Consider the following 16,420-nt stretch of genomic DNA (forward strand, 5'->3'; position numbering starts at 1 on the left):
CATGGCTGCCAGACTGGGCCTATGACATATGGAGAGGAACCAACAAAAGCGAAAAATATATTTGATCTCATCCTCTCCAGTCTACCTATACTTGATGCATACATCCATGACAGCATCAGTTTGAGTGACCATAGATGTGGAGATAATGTCCTGCCTTCATACTGAGGATACTGTCTGTCATTTTGTATGGTACTATTGCCACGTTAAGTGGGATAGATTTCAACTGACCTAAAACAAGGCAAAGTGGACCATCAGCAGTAGGAGAATTACATTCAGACGCAATTTTAATCTCACGACCTAGCATTTCCCCTACTCTATCATTACCACCACACCACGGGATCAACCTGGGTTCAATAAGGAGTGCATGAGGGCATGTCAGGAGCATCACTAGACAAGCCTGCGAGTCAGGTTCCAACCTGGTGAAGTTACCACACAGAACTACATCCATACCAAATGGTGTAAACAGCATATATTAGAATATAAACAAAGCAATCCCACAACCAAAAGATCCAATCTGAGCTATGCAGACCTGCACAATGGTGGTGGATAATTAAATAATTCACTGGAGGACTAGTAGAGAGAGCAGTAAGCAAAATATACAGTATGTTCAGCTTTACTAATAGAGGCATCAGGTACCTGAGCAAGGAGGTGATGTTGAACTTCTGTACGACACTAGTCGGACATCAAATGGAGTATTGTATATAATTCTGGGTGCCACATTATAAGAAGAATGTGAATGCATTGGAGAGAGTGCAGAAGTGGTTTACAAGAATACTTCCAGGAATGCAGAACTTCAGTTGAGAGAAAAGACTGAAAAACTTGAAACTGTTCTCTTTGGAGTGAAGAATGGTAAAAGGAGATCTGATAGAGGCTTTCAAAAATCAAGAGTAGGCTGGATAGAATGGATAAGGAGAAACTGTTCTTGCTCATAAAAGGAAGTAGAAAAAGGAAGCTTGGATTTGAAGTGATCTTCAAATGAAGCAAGGGTGAAGTGAGGAAAAGCTTTTCCAGTCAGTGAGTAGTTAGAGTATGGAATGCACAGCCTGGAACAGTGGTGTTGAGGAATTCAAGAGGACATTAGATGAATATTTGGATAAAAACAAAGTGCAAGGGTATGGGGGAAGAGCAGGAGATTGGGCACAAGGTAACAATGCTTGTTTATTGAGCATGTGCTAGCACAATGGACCAAATAATCTCCTTCTGCATTATAATGCTTTCGTGATTCTGTGGAGGATGAGGCTGTACAAATATCTCCGTTCTCAAAGATAGAGCCTTCCAGCACAGCAGTTAAAAGACATGGCTAAAACCGTGGCAACCATCCTCAGCCAGAAGTACCAAGTTGATGATTCATTTCAGCTTCTGCCTGCGGTGCCAGCTGTTAGTTGATTCAATTTACTGCATATGATATTAGGCAAGACTATAGGCCCTAACAATATCCTGACAATGGCATTAAAGACCTGTGCTCTGACCTGAGCCAAGCTGTTCCAATACAGTTACAAAACTGGTATCTACCTGGCAATGTAGAAAATTGCCCAGGTACGTCGTGTACACAAAAACATAACAAATCAGACTTGTCCAGTTACCAGCCCAGCAGTCTTTGCTCTGATCGTCAAAATGATGACAACATTGTTGTCAAACTGCACTTTATAAACAGTAACCTGCTCATTGAAGCCCAGTTTAGGTTGTGCCCAAGCCACTCAGCCGCTGACCCCTTTAATCCAAATATGGACAAAAGAACTGAACTCAAGGGAAAGTTAAGATGACTGCCCTGGATGTCAACCACATAACCACATAAAACCGCATAAGAATGTCAAGGACCCCGAAAAAAAACTGGAGTCAACAAGAATCGGGAGCAAATTTTCTGCTGGTTGAAGTCATACCTAGCACAAAGGAAGATACTTGCGGTTTTTGGACATCAGACATCTCTGCCCCAAGGCATCTGTGCAAGAGGTCCTTACAGTAGTGCCCTAGGCTCAAACATCTTTAGCTTTTTCATCAATGACTTTCTGTTCATTATTAGATCAGAAGTGCGCCATGTTCAGCACCATCCATGTCTCCCCACACACTTAAGCAGCCCATGTACAAATGCAGCAAGACTTAGACAATATTCAGGCTTGGGATGATAAGTGTCAAGTAACATTTGTGCCACGTAAGTGCCAGCAATGACTATATTCAACAAGAGCAAATTGGAGCTCACCTCTTGACATTCAGCGAACTTACCATGACTGAACACCGTACGTTCAACATCCTAGGGGTTCTCTTTGCCCAGAAGGTGAACTGGACTAACTGTATAAGTACAGTGGCTGCAAGAGCAGCTGAGAAGTTGGGAGCACTATGGTGAATAACTCAGGCCCTGAAGACTTAAAACCTGACACCGTTCAGGACAAACAGTCCACTTGACTGGCATCCCGTCCACCATCTTCAACATTCGCTGTCTCCACTACAGATGCATATTGGCAGCGGGGCTCTGGTTTCCTCTCAAAGTCCAAATATACACAGGCTATGTAGATTGGCCATGCTAAATTGCCTCAGTGTATAGGGATGTGCAGGCTAGATCGATTAGCCATAGGAAATGCAAGGTGGGTGTGGATGGGATGCTCTTTGGGGGATCAGTAGGGTCTCGATGGGTCAAATGGCCTCTATCTGCACTATAGTGATTCCATACTTGTGAGATTGTGTTACCATGCACAAGATGCATGAGAACAACTCGCAACCTCTAACAGCTAGTAGGACAATAGCAGCACCGCATAGGAAACATCGCCACCTGCAAGCTCCCCTCCAAGCTTCTCACCATCTTTCCTTTGAAGTACATTACCAGTCCCTTACTGTCAATGGGCCAAGATCCTGAAATATCCTGGAATGGAGCTTACCACCACCTTCTCAAGGGCGACAAGGAACCGGAAATAAATGATAACTAAACCAGTGACACTTACATCCTATTATTAGATCCCAAACATAGATCTATTGAATTCATTTTTATTCACAGGTGTTTTGAACTTTTTTCAAAGGGTTTCAAATCAACAGCATGTCATTCTGCATGGAGATGCTGTGAATATTATGCCACAGACTCTCACTGAAAACCTGTTTAGCGCAGAACCACAAATGTATTTTAATAGCAGCTATTTTAAAAATGCAGTCTTTCAAAGAGAGGCATCGTGTGGCATGTTATTGTAAAGTCTGGGTTGTACGATCTCAGCAAACAATTGGCAAGCTTTTAGTGCCACACACTATATAGGCATCTCATGTCACATTTAAAGGACACTTAATATAAATCATTCTTGGTGGTTTTAGTTCTAGAATGCATTACATGTGATTTATCCATCTATAGAGTGAATTACAATTATAGAAGGTTTAGCTACTGGTCCAAATTAGTTTAAATATCATCATAATTTGAAGCTGTTTGTGGAAGTGTTCAGGAACTATGTCACTCATCAAAGTTCCTTTGCACAGATTTTATTTATCAAATTTGCAAGTAACAGGTTCTCGTCAATTACCAAATCAGTCATGATTACAATCAGTTTTTGAATTACATAGAATCTCCCAATGTGGAGTTAGCATCCTACCTCACATCTCATGCAACATGTCAACTAAGTAGAACGTTGGAAATGTTCATATTCATATCTCTTCCGCTTGTGAGATCCGATCGGTTCGATGTCTCAATACCCTTCAATCCAGATAAACGTGAGGTGATACACTAGGACAGGACGAACAAAAAAAGGGAATACATGATAAATGGTAGGACCCTGGGAAGCACCATTAAGGTATCAGGACAGGTGGGTAAAGTGGTTAAGAAGTTATATGATATACTTGTCTTTATTACTTGAGGGACAGAGTTGAAGAGGAGAGAGATTATGCTGAAACCATATAAAATATTGATTTAGGTCACAGCTAGAGTATTGCGTGCAGTTCTGGAATCCACATTATAGGAGGAATGTGGTTGCACTGTTCAGGGTGCAGAGGAGACTTACCAGGACGTTGCCTGGACTAGAGAGTTTCATTATGAAACGAGAAATTGGATAGACTGGAGTTGTTTTTCTTGAAGTAGAACCAATTGAAATGTACAAAATTATGAGGGGCATAGATAGGGTAGACATGAAAAAACTTTTCCCTTTGATGGAGGGATCATTGACCAGGGTGCATCGATTTAAGTAAAGAGCAGAAGGTGAAGTGGAGATGTAAGGATACACTTTTTTTTACCTGACGGTAGTTGGAATTTGGAAATCACTGCCTGAGAGGGTAGTAGAGGCAGAAACCCTCATAACATTTAAGAAGTATTTAGATGTGCATCTGTTATGCCAAGATGTTAAAGGCTATGGGCTAAGTGCTGGAAAATGGGCCAAAGGGCCTTTTTCTTTCTGTAGATCTCTATGGCTGTATGACCCTGTGAGATCTTGACCCTATAAATTAGATATAAATATCATGGAACAAACATTGTAAACACACTTTCCACTTCATGTGTAACATTTTAACTCCCCTGGTGTATAACCACAACATCTGTTGCTCAGTGAAATCCCATATTCAAGAGCTCATCACCAGTTTGCTGATGAATTCTCCACATGTCTTCCTCTGGCCAACCAATTCCTTTGTGCAGCAGCTATGTGCTTGAGGGCTGTGGCTTTATGTCCCTTTCAAATCCTGGCCCCTGAGCACATAACACAATGCCTTAAATCAGATCATCGAACTGAGTTACAATCTCACCTTACACCTCAAACTGGTCACTGTTTCAAAACAAGGGGTCAGCCTTTAAAGACAGAGAGTCAGGAGTCTTTGAAACTCTGTCCCTCAAAAGGCAGTGGAAACAAAACCTTTGAATATTTTTAAAACAGATAGATTCTTGATAAACATGGGGGCGAAAGGTTATCCTGGTAGGCGAGAGTATGGAGTAACCAGATCAGCCATTAACTTACTGAATGGCAGAGCAGGCTCAAAGAACCAAGTGACCTACTTCTGCTCCTACTTTGTATGTTTATATACAGGACCACCTCTATGTGGCCATACCCTACTTTCAACAAACAGTGTTTCCAAATGCATGTCAGACATGGGCGTGATTTCTGTATCTCAGGCAGGCACGAAGACACCATTCACACCTATACCGAGTTGGGGGCTGGGAGGTGTATGTATGTGGGAGAGGGGGTGTTGTGGGGGTGCCAGGGTGTGGGGTTAAAGATAAAGAAAGGTCTACTATTACAGTCCAAACAAAATACACAGAAGTATCAAAGATGATGTAGTATAAGTGGGCCTTACATCATGTCAAGTGCACACAACATCAAAATTACTTTACAGCATTAAGAAATCACAGCACAAGGCAAAGGTACTGATCTCATAACAAACCCTCAGAGTAGGTTCATTAGACTAATACTGGGAATGGTCATGTCCTGTTTTGTGGAAAGTTTTGAGAGGCTGAGCTTTTGTAATTGGCATTTAGAAAGTAAGAGGCAACTGGTCTAAGCGTAGGAGATCCTAAAAGGGCCACACTTGGACGGATATGAAAAAGACATTTCCTCTTGTGGGGATCTCTAGAACCAGTGGACGCTGTTTAAAAATAATGGATTGCCATTTTAAAGAGAAATCTTTTTCTCAGACACCATAAATCTTTGAAACTCTGTCCCTTAAAAGGTGACAGAAGCAGAGCCTGTGAATATATTTATATTTATATTTATATTTATAACCCCACATAACTGTAAGTGACTCTGTTATAGCCTGTTTATATTGACAGTTATGCTACACTATTATTCCATGCCAATATTTGATCTTCCTTCCAGGAATTGAGACAAACCTTACAAAGCGAATCTAAACGCAGTAAAAAACCCAGACTATTACTAGCAGCTGCATTGCCTGCTAGTAAGGCTAAAATTGATGCTGGTTTTGAGGTGAAGAAAGTTGGTCAGTAAGTATTAATTATTTCAATACAGAAATTTCTGCTGCAATTTTTACAGTTGGATGCATTTGAAATTGTTGTTTGGCAACATACTCATGAAGTCCTAGTTTAGCCTCTGGATGGTTGAGATTAAATCTAGGTTGGGCAAAACTGTTATTTCATTGAGAAAAATTGGGAAAGAAACATTGTTAACAGTTTGGATATAACCAACTAGGTGGCATGGTGCCTCAGTGGTTAGCACTGCTGCTTCACAGTGTCAGGGCCCAGGTTCGATTCCAGCCTCAGGTGACTGTCTGTGTGAAGTTTGCACATTCTAATCGTGTCTGCTTGGTTTTCCTCTGAGCACTCCAATTTCCTTCCACAGTCCAAACATGTGCAGGTTAGGTGGGTTTGCCATACTAAATTGCCCAGGGATGTGCAGGCTAGGTGGATTAGCCGTGTTAAATGCAGGCTTACAGGAATAGAAAGCGGGGCTGTTTGGGATGTTCTTTTGGAGGGGTAGTTTAGCCTCAATGAGTGAAATGGCCTGCTTCCACAAAACATTAGGGATTCTATGATAACCAACGTTGAAGTAATGAAGAGAGGAACACATCAATCAAACAGTAAGTCAGAGATGACAAGCTAGAGTTTTATTAATGCATTAAAGATTTATAATCTTAAAGCACCTTAATGGACTTGAGGACTTGCCCACTGGCTTTTTAGCTAATTGTGACTTTTTGGGTTATGGTCATTACTGAACTGTAATACAATTACATGGTATATAGGGAAGATTCTGGAGAACATCTTGCTTATGTTCAGTAGAGAAATTGGAAACTTACTGTATTATGGTGGCTCTTTCTCATTAAGAATTTCTTGGGCCTATTTACATTCTGTTATCATGAGTGATACATATCCCTTCTACTAACTATTAATAGCATCTTCAAATAACTTTCATTGCTTTGGGGATCTTGACTATATTTTAAAAGAAAATGAACTCATGCTAGAATTGTAAGGGGAAATAATTGAGGATGTGTTGTAATCAGATTCAATACGTATAATCCAAAAATTTCCAATTTGTCATTGATTATTCATAATTCCTGCATTTATTGCATTTTCATTTCTCCAGGTATTTGGATTCAATCCATGTGATGACATATGATTTCCATGGTGCCTGGAATTCATTCATTGGACGTAACAGTCCCTTGTTTCATGCCATTCCAGAACAGCGTGAATCTACGTTTTTCAACATGGTATGTATATAAATCTTAAACTCACATTGTGCTTGTATCAAAAGTGGCAACAGACATATTAACTTAGAACTGCTGGAATGTTGGCTTCTTTAAAAGGTTTGGAAAAATGTTGCTTCTTGAACACTGACGAAAAAGTAAACAAATCAAAGAACCAGTGAATGATGAATTATGGTCAAAAATTAAATTTTGCTTATTAGATTATCCACTGGTTTGTCAGAATTGATTTATGATAGCGGACATCAAACCACAGAAATATACATTATAGCCTGGGCACACAATGTTGACCTGAGATGTATTGTTCCAAAGAAACATTTCTTGATACTTTGTAACTTCATTGTTGACCAATTAACGGAGTGACATACTGTTTACTTGGATACAGACAGGCCAAGAAATTTCTTTTGGCGCAATAGCAGATGAACTTGTGGACAAGCAATTGGTAATCTAAATTGCCTTGGGTTTGTGCAGATTGTAGAATTCCCTAGGGCCAGGATGTTGCTGGCTATACCCACATCTCCCTACAGACCCCTTTGAAATGGTGCAAACCTACCTATAGGTGTTGAACTAGCATGATATCATCAATAACACCTCATAAATTGTAGTTGCTTTTCAAATGTCAATCAAATATTTTCCTCATAGCTAGTGAAAGCTTAACAGGCTGGCAACAAGGGCTAGATCTTGAAAAACTTTGCTAATCACAATTCTTAGACATCATTCTATAAAGTTACAGGGCCATAAAGAAAGGGACAAGAAGGGACTAATTGCTCAGCTGTTTTGAAGAGCTAACACAGATACGACCAAATGATGCTGTGGCCTAATGGGTTCAAGTGCCTGCCTTGTAAACAGAAAATTCTGAGTTTGAATCTAAGAGGAACCTCATGCTCAAAATGGCTTTGAAATGACCTGATGTACACACTTCATAGGTGTTCTTGTGTTACAGGGGCGGGGTCCCTACCTCTGACCCTGAGGCCTGTGTTCAAGTCCCACCTGTAAAAGATGTATAATAACATCCATGAACAGGTTGATTAGAAAATTGAAAAAAAAAGCACAGGTATACACTTCCTTCCACGGTCAGACTGGAGTTGCATGCTGGCTCTTTGCAGAACTTCCACAGCTGACTTCATTGCCCAGAAAATGGAATTTTCCACTTTAGCCACATCTGGAACTCTCTGAGAAAGTTAGTGAAGTTGGAGAATTCAATAGATTCTGATTCACCCAAGGTTAAAAGTTACCCAGATGAAGTTAGGGAATTAAAAACCTACTGTAACTCCTGGGTTTCTATTAAATAGACCTACTGACTCACCACCTGAAAGTGTCCAGAACTACACCCCAGATCCTTAACACCAAGCCTCTTCCTGGAACTAGTACCTCACTGGTTCAATCAGACTCAGCTGAAACCAACACCCCACCCAACCTTCTGACTTGAACTTGATCAGAATCTGCTGGATTTAATGTCCCCAACCTGACACCCCAGACCCAGCACCTTTCCTGGCAGGACCTCACCCCCATCTCTGTCCCAATCCCAGTTCAAGACCACTTATCCACTACACCCAACGACACTCCCTGCTCAACCCAATGCCCTTGCCCCTCAACCTACCCTTAGCACTCCTACCTACTCTAAAGGTTTCCCCTCAAATGTTGAAACATGGGAGGAGAAAGGTGTGAGGTTCAGTTGATGGCTTTTGACATGCTCACTGTCGTTAATCTGTACGAAACTGGGAGTGAGCAAGCTGAGCTGCAGATTTCAATCTGGAACAGGATTTTCTTCATGGTCTTTGGGACCCTAACTTTGGGGTCAAATGAAAGTGAAGCCTGCGCTGTTTGGAAAACCGTCACCCAAGAGTGCTTTTCCACAGTTTAGCCAATTAGTGGATAGAGAATGGGCTCCATATGTATTTAGGGATAGCAGGCAAAAGGGCAGTTGAAACTGAAGAGCCAAGGACAGGACATCATCTAGTGCTGAAAAAAAAAGCTGAAGCGTGTGTTTGTTGAAAATCGAGAAAGAGAATACCTCAAGGTGGAGATGCTCTTTCTCTAAATGATTTTTAAATGAAAAAGTCCCCTCAGCAGCTGAAGGGTATCCATTTGACACAGTGATCTGCAACCACAGCCAGGTTTGGAGAGATCCCACCCCGATCTACTGCATGGAGGCCATCTCCAGGTAGCTGGCCAGTGACCCCTGGATACTGCTAAGTGCCTTTCAGCCTCTGAAAATACAGGGTCTTCAACTATCTTTATGACAAAACCTTACACCTACAAATGGACAACCTCCATCTACGATCTCATTTCCAGGAAAATGGCCAAGGAATGGAATGAAACCAGCAGACTGGCATGCCCAATAGTGGCACAAGATTCCCAGGCTGCCCATCTCCATTCTCAATCCTCCTGTAGGTCTGTGGTGTCACAATTCAGCCCAGTTTGGCATCCAGCACCAGGGTAGGCACTTGTTTGGATAGTCATAAGCATTGTTACCACAGGAAGAGGCAGCACATTTCACTTGGCACTGATCCATAGCTAATGCTTTGTGGAAGGCCATATTCTATTAAGATCCAGGGACTAGGACCTAGGCTGAAATCCACCATGGCAGATGGTGGAATTTGAATTCAATTAAAAACAATGAGGGATTAAGAGTCCAATGATGACCATGATTCTATTATCGATTGTCAGGAAAAATCCCTTCTAGTTCACCAATGTCCTTGAAGGAAAGAAACATCCATCCTTACCTGCTCTGGCTTCCATGTAGCTCCAAACACACAGCAATGTGGTTGACTCTTAACTGCCCTCTTGACAATTAGGGATGGGCAATAAATGATGGACAAGTCAGTGACGCCCTCATTCCATGATGAACAAAACAACACAGTTTAGTTAGTGTTATGCAAGGTGAATGTTGGTTTCTTCAGGGTTTTGTAGAAACGCAAGTGATTTGAAGGGGTGTCTTACTGTGGCATTCCTGCAGAGGTTAAACATCTTTCTGCACTGTATTCAGATCCCAGTATAAATGTTCATCACACTGTTTGTTCACCAACTCACTTTGACATCTAAAGTATAGATGTCACCAACTCACTGCATCAGCATTTCCACAGAAGTGCTGAAACAAACACCTTGAAGAGTGTATTAGAATTCTCATTGCTTCCTTCAGATCCATAATGTACAATTCCTGTTTGGCCACAATTCATCTTCCTCTCTATTTCTGCAGGATCTTGCAGAAATGGCTCATTCCTATCTTACAGCAGGCAAGCTGCCACTGGGAATTATGCTTTCTGCTGACATTTGCTAATGGTAGGTCACCCAAAAAAAGGGTCTGGTACTCCAACCACATTGCTGTGAGGCAATTGCTGTTGTCCCATAAGCTGCCCTCAATTACCCAGGAGGGGAAGAAATACAAAACCAAACATGGTAGTGGTTTAAAGTCAGCAGAAATGGATTCTATTGTAGCATTTTGCAATCTGTGGGTTTCGCAGACAATAACATGGAGGAAGCATCTTCATTATATTGATATTGAGAAAGAATTTTGATATTGGAGTCTTTTTAACAATTATAAATAGAAGGTGTGCACTGGATACTTCATTTATCCATTTAATATTAAATAAATGTCTCCATTAATTGATAATCCAAACTGATACCAGTGAAGCTGATATATTCAAGCATCTTATAATGTAATGGCATCACTATTTTCCCAAGACCTATGCTCAGTTTTGTAGATGGCATACAATCCCTTGTACAGGTGATCATTTGCACAGAACCAAACTACAATAAATTTCAGGAAAGCCCCAAATGCAATTTGTTCTTTCTTCTGATTGCTTCTGCTGTAGGAATTTGCTGCCAAATACTGGAGAGATAATGACTTGCCGGCTGAAAAAATTATCATTGGCTTCCCAACATATGGACGAACCTTCATGCTTAGGAGTCCCGGCAATAACAGTGGTGGTGCCCCAGCAGTTGGACCAGGCCCAGCTGGTTCCTACACAAGAGATCCTGGTTACTGGGCTTATTACGAGGTGATGAAACTTGAGTACATTTTTTCTTACACTTTATGGTTACTGAATCAACAGTCTGAAGAATGAGAATTCAAATCCCAGCATGATTTGAATTCACTTATAAAAGCCTAGGAATAAAACATTGTTTAAAATTGAAATCTAATTGCTTTCAGTCAGATTCTTTAAGGAATCAGACTTAGCATCCCAGCCTTCTTATATACCTCCAGCTCCACATCAATATAGTTTATTCTTAACTGCATTGTGAAGTGGTCCAGCAAATAACTCAGAGATAATGGGAACTGCAGATGCTGGAGAATTCCAAGATAATAAAATGTGAGGCTGGATGAACACAGCAGGCCCAGCAGCATCTCAGGAGCACAAAAGCTGACGTTTCGGGACTAGACCCTTCATCAGAGAGGGGGATGGGGAGAGGGAACTGGAATAAATAGGGAGAGAGGGGGAGGCGGACCGAAGATGGAGAGTAAAGAAGATAGGTGGAGAGAGTATAGGTGGGGAGGTAGGCAGGGGATAGGTCAGTCCAGGGAAGACGGACAGGTCAAGGAGGTGGGATGAGGTTAGTAGGTAGATGGGGGTGCAGCTTGGGGTGGGAGGAAGGGATGGGTGAGAGGAAGAACAGGTTAGGGAGGCAGAGACAGGTTGGACTGGTTTTGGGATGCAGTGGGTGGGGGGGAAGAGCTGGGCTGGTTGTGTGGTGCAGTGGGGGGAGGGGACGAACTGGGCTGGTTTAGGGATGCAGTAGGGGAAGGGGAGATTTTGAAACTGGTGAAGTCCACATTGATACCATATGGCTGCAGGGTTCCCAGGCGGAATATGAGTTGCTGTTCCTGCAACCTTCGGGTGGCATCATTGTGGCACTGCAGTAGGCCCATGACGGACATGTCATCTAGAGAATGGGAGGGGGAGTGGAAATGGTTTGCGACTGGGAAGTGCAGTTGTTTGTTGCGAACTGAGCGGAGGTGTTCTGCAAAGCGGTCTCCAAGCCTCCGCTTGGTTTCCCCAATGTAGAGGAAGCCACACCGGGTACAGTGGATGCAGTATACCACATTGGCAGATGTGCAGGTGAACCTCTGCTTAATGTGGAATGTCATCTTGGGGCCTGGGATAAGGGTGAGGGAGGAGGTGTGGGGGCAAGTGTAGCATTTCCTGCGGTTGCAGGGGAAGGTGCCGGGTGTGGTGGAGTTGGAGGGCAGTGTGGAGTGAACAAGGGAGTCACGGAGAGAGTGGTCTCTCCGGAAAGCAGACAGGGGTGGGGATGGAAAAATGTCTTGGGTGGTGGGGTCGGATTGTAAATGGCGGAAGTGTCGGAGGATGATGCGTTGTATCCGGAGGTTGGTAGGGTGGCGTGTGAGAACGAGGGGGATCCTCTTTGGGCGGTTGGGGGGGAGGGTGTGAGGGATGTGTTGCGGGAAATACGGGAGATGCGGTCAAGGGCGTTCTCGATCACTGTGGGGGGTAAGTTGCGGTCCTTGAAGAACTTGGACATCTGGGATGTGCGGGAGTGGAATGTCTTATCGTGGGAGCAGATGCGGCGGAGGCGGAGGAATTGGGAATAGGGGATGGAATTTTTGCAGGATGTTGGGTGGGAGGAGGTGTATTCTGCATCCACTGTACCCGGTGTGGCTTCCTCTACATTGGGGAAACCAAGCGGAGGCTTGGAGACCGCTTTGCAGAACACCTCCGCTCAGTTCGCAACAAACAACTGCATCTCCCAGTCGCAAACCATTTCCACTCCCCCTCCCATTCTCTTGATGACATGTCCGTCATGGGCCTCCTGCACTGCCACAATGATGCCACCCGAAGGTTGCAGGAACAGCAACTCATATTCCGCCTGGGAACCCTGCAGCCTAATGGTATCAATGTGGACTTCACCAGTTTCAAAATCTCCCCTTCCCCTACTGCATCCCTAAACCAGCCCAGTTCGTCCCGTCCCCTCCCCCCACTGCACCACACAACCAGCCCAGCTCTTCCCCCCCACCCACTGCATCCCAAAACCAGTCCAACCTGTCTCTGCCTCCCTAACCTGTTCTTCCTCTCACCCATCCCTTCCTCCCACCCCAAGCCGCACCCCCAGCTACCTACTAACCTCATCCCACCTCCTTGACCTGTCCGTCTTCCCTGGACTGACCTATCCCCTCCCTACCTCCCCACCTATACTCTCTCCACCTATCTTCTTTACTCTCCATCTTCGGTCCGCCTCCCCCTCTCTCCCTATTTATTCCAGTTCCCTCTCCCCATCCCCCTCTCTGATGAAGGGTCTAGTTCCGAAACGTCAGCTTTTGTGCTCCTGAGATGCTGCTTGGCCTGCTGTGTTCATCCAGTCTCACATTTTATTATCTCAGCAAATAACTTAGTTGTATTATTCAAGAAAGAGAGGTTAGAGCAGTAATGGCCAATACTATCCAGATCATTACATTCATTTTGAAACACCATCAAATGCACGAATATCTCCATGCTTCTCCTGATAAATGAATAACGCATTCCAGTAAAATCCCTTAATCCTTTAAAGTAATCTTTTCAAGACTGTTCCATCAGTCTACTCTCGATCATCAATAAAATGAAGGGAGGTGTCGTCAACAGTGCTATCAAGAAGCATTTGCTCAGCAATAATCTGCTCAGTGATGCCCAGTCTGAGTTCCACTAGGGCCACTCAACTCTTGACCTCATTACAGCCTTAGTTTAACATGGACAAATGAGCTGAATTCGGGAGGTGAGGGGAAAGTGACAGCCCTTGACATCAAGGCCTTGACCACAAAGTGGCACCAAGGAAACCTAGTGAAATTGGAATCAATTGGTGTTTGGGGCAAACTCTTTGCTGGTTAGAATCATACCTGGTATATGGGAAGATGAATGTGGTTGCTGGTCAGTAATCTCAACAGGGGTTCCTCAGGATAATGTTGTAGGCTTAATCATCTTCAGCTGCTTCATCAGTGCCCTTCCATCCTTCATAAGGTCAGTAGTGGGGATGTTTGTCAATGATTGCACAATGTTCAGTACCATTTACGACTCCTCAAATTCTGAAGCAGTATATTTTCAAATGCAGCAAGAAAGGACAATTTGGGCTGACAAATGGCAAAAAACATTCATGTCTCACACATACCATGCCATGACACTCCAATAAGAGATAATCTAACCACCGTCTCTTGACATTCAATGGTGTCATCACCACAGTCATTATCCTGGGGGTTAACATTAACCAGAAACTCAACTAGATTCACCCGATAAACAGAGTGGCTATAAGAGTAGGTCAGATGCTAGGAATACTGTGGCTTGTTAACTCACTTCCTGAGTCCCCAAAGCATGCCCGTCCACAAGCCACAAGTCAGAAGTGTGATGGACTACTTCCCACTTGTCTGATGACTGCAGCTCCAACAGTATTCAAGAAGCTTGACTCCATCCAGGACAAAGTGACCTGCGTGATTGGCACTGCATCCAAAAATATCCAACACTGATGGTTAATACATACATTGTTGCTACTATCTACAAGATGCATTGCAAAAATTCACCAAATATCCTTAGACAGCACCCTCCAAACCCACAACCACTTCCATCTAGGACAAAGACGGCAGGCGTGTGGGAACACCACCCCATGCAAATACCCCTCCAAGCCATTCACTATCCTAACTTGGAAATATAGCATTGTTCCTTCTTTATTGCCAGGGTTCAAAATCCTGGACCTTCCTTTCTACGGGCTCTGTGGGTCTACCTCCAACATAGAAGACAGTTCACTACCACCTTCTCAATGGCAACAGTTAACCAACCCTCAATCCATACTAGAATATTACTCCCAGTCTCTTGTGCTGTGCTTTATTCAACTTATCTTCTCAAATCTTATCAATAGCTTCCTGAAAATCCAAATACACCACTGGTTCTCCTTTATCCATACAAAAGTATAGATATCCTCAAAAAGGTTTATGAAAGGGAAATCACTTTGGAAAAACCTATGTTTTCTCTGCCCATTTTTACCATTGTTTTCTAATTATTCAGTTACCACATCATGCATCATATATCCTAATATTTTCCCTCAACTAAATTGGTCCATAGTTCACCAATCGCCTTCTCCAATCCCCACCCCCTTTCTCCTCACTTCTTGAGTGCACCTAAATGCAGGTACCATTTTATAATCTTCCACAAACTTTTGAGAATCTATTGAATTTTGAAAAATAATCACCAATGCATCCAATATCCCTATTGGCACCTCCTTCAACATTCTGGGATGCAGTTTGACTGGTCCAGGGAAATTTTCAACTTTTCAAGAACCACCTCTTTACTAATACTAATTTCCTTCAGTTCCTCAGTTTCACAAGTCCCTTGGTTTCCTATTATTTCTGGGAGATTTTGTTCATAAAGACAGACACAAAGTGATTGCTTCTCCAACATTTCCTGTTCTCCACTACAAATTCTTCCATTTTCCTCTAGAAAGAGCCTATATTTGTCCAGGCTAATCATTTTCTTTTAACATAATTATATAAACTTTTACAGTTCTTAATGTTCTTGCTGGACTGTATTCATATTGTGTTTTCCCTTTCTTTATTCATATTTTGGTTATCCTTTGATGGTTTCTAAACAGCTCCCAATCTTCAGGTTTTCCACTTTGTTTTTCTGGCAACTGTATAGGCCACTTCCATTGATTTAATACAAACTTTATGTTCTTTTGTTAGTCACCATTGATTCCATTTTCTATTGGATATGTCTGCCTTAGAGGAATGTATATCTGTTGTAGATCACATGATTGGTCTTTAAATACTACATATTGCCTGTCTACCATCAAAAATTTTAGTGTATTTTCCCAATCTACCATTCCCAACTAGCCCTTCATAGGTGTTTAAATTTTCCTTGCCTGAATTCAAGTTTCTAGTTTTAGAATTTAAAGCAAATGTAATTCAAATTTATTGCAAAATTCTATCATAGTATGGCCAATATTTCCAAAATGTGGTTTTACAGCATGATTATTAACCAAACTTTCTCATTGTATATTTATCCATGTCTCATACACTCCAGGACATCAAAGCACAACAGTAACGCCAATTAAGTTTAGCCAGTCCATATGTAAATTGAAGTAATCCATTTTTTCCTATATTAGTCACTTCATACGCACCTCATTTCCAGAATTTTACCATGCCCAACATTACCATTTATGCTTAATGGCTGATAAACAACTCTAATTAATTCTTACAACCCTGTGTCATTCCTCAGCTCCACTCAAATTGATTCTATGTCCTGATCTTTCAGTCTAAGATCCTCTCTCACTAATGGACTGATCTTGTCCTTTATTATGAGTGCTACCCCAACTTCTTTTCTCCTCTGCCTATTATTCCTCA

General features: G+C 42.4%; 1 protein-coding gene across 3 annotated transcripts in view; it reads left to right on the plus strand.

The window, feature by feature from the left end:
• Nucleotides 1–16,420, plus strand: part of LOC125462938 (acidic mammalian chitinase-like) — a 52,870-nt gene that overhangs the window by 17,586 nt on the left and 18,864 nt on the right. For all 3 annotated transcript variants that reach the window (XM_048553455.2, XM_048553457.2, XM_048553456.1), the window contains 3 exons: nucleotides 5,763–5,887; nucleotides 6,984–7,107; nucleotides 10,917–11,102. In XM_048553455.2, coding sequence (XP_048409412.1) covers nucleotides 5,763–5,887; nucleotides 6,984–7,107; nucleotides 10,917–11,102 — 435 coding nt within the window. The remainder of the gene's footprint in view (nucleotides 1–5,762; nucleotides 5,888–6,983; nucleotides 7,108–10,916; nucleotides 11,103–16,420) is intronic.

The sequence above is a fragment of the Stegostoma tigrinum genome, chromosome 21 (assembly GCF_030684315.1).
Source record: "Stegostoma tigrinum isolate sSteTig4 chromosome 21, sSteTig4.hap1, whole genome shotgun sequence".
Taxonomy (NCBI): Eukaryota; Metazoa; Chordata; class Chondrichthyes; order Orectolobiformes; family Stegostomatidae; genus Stegostoma; species Stegostoma tigrinum.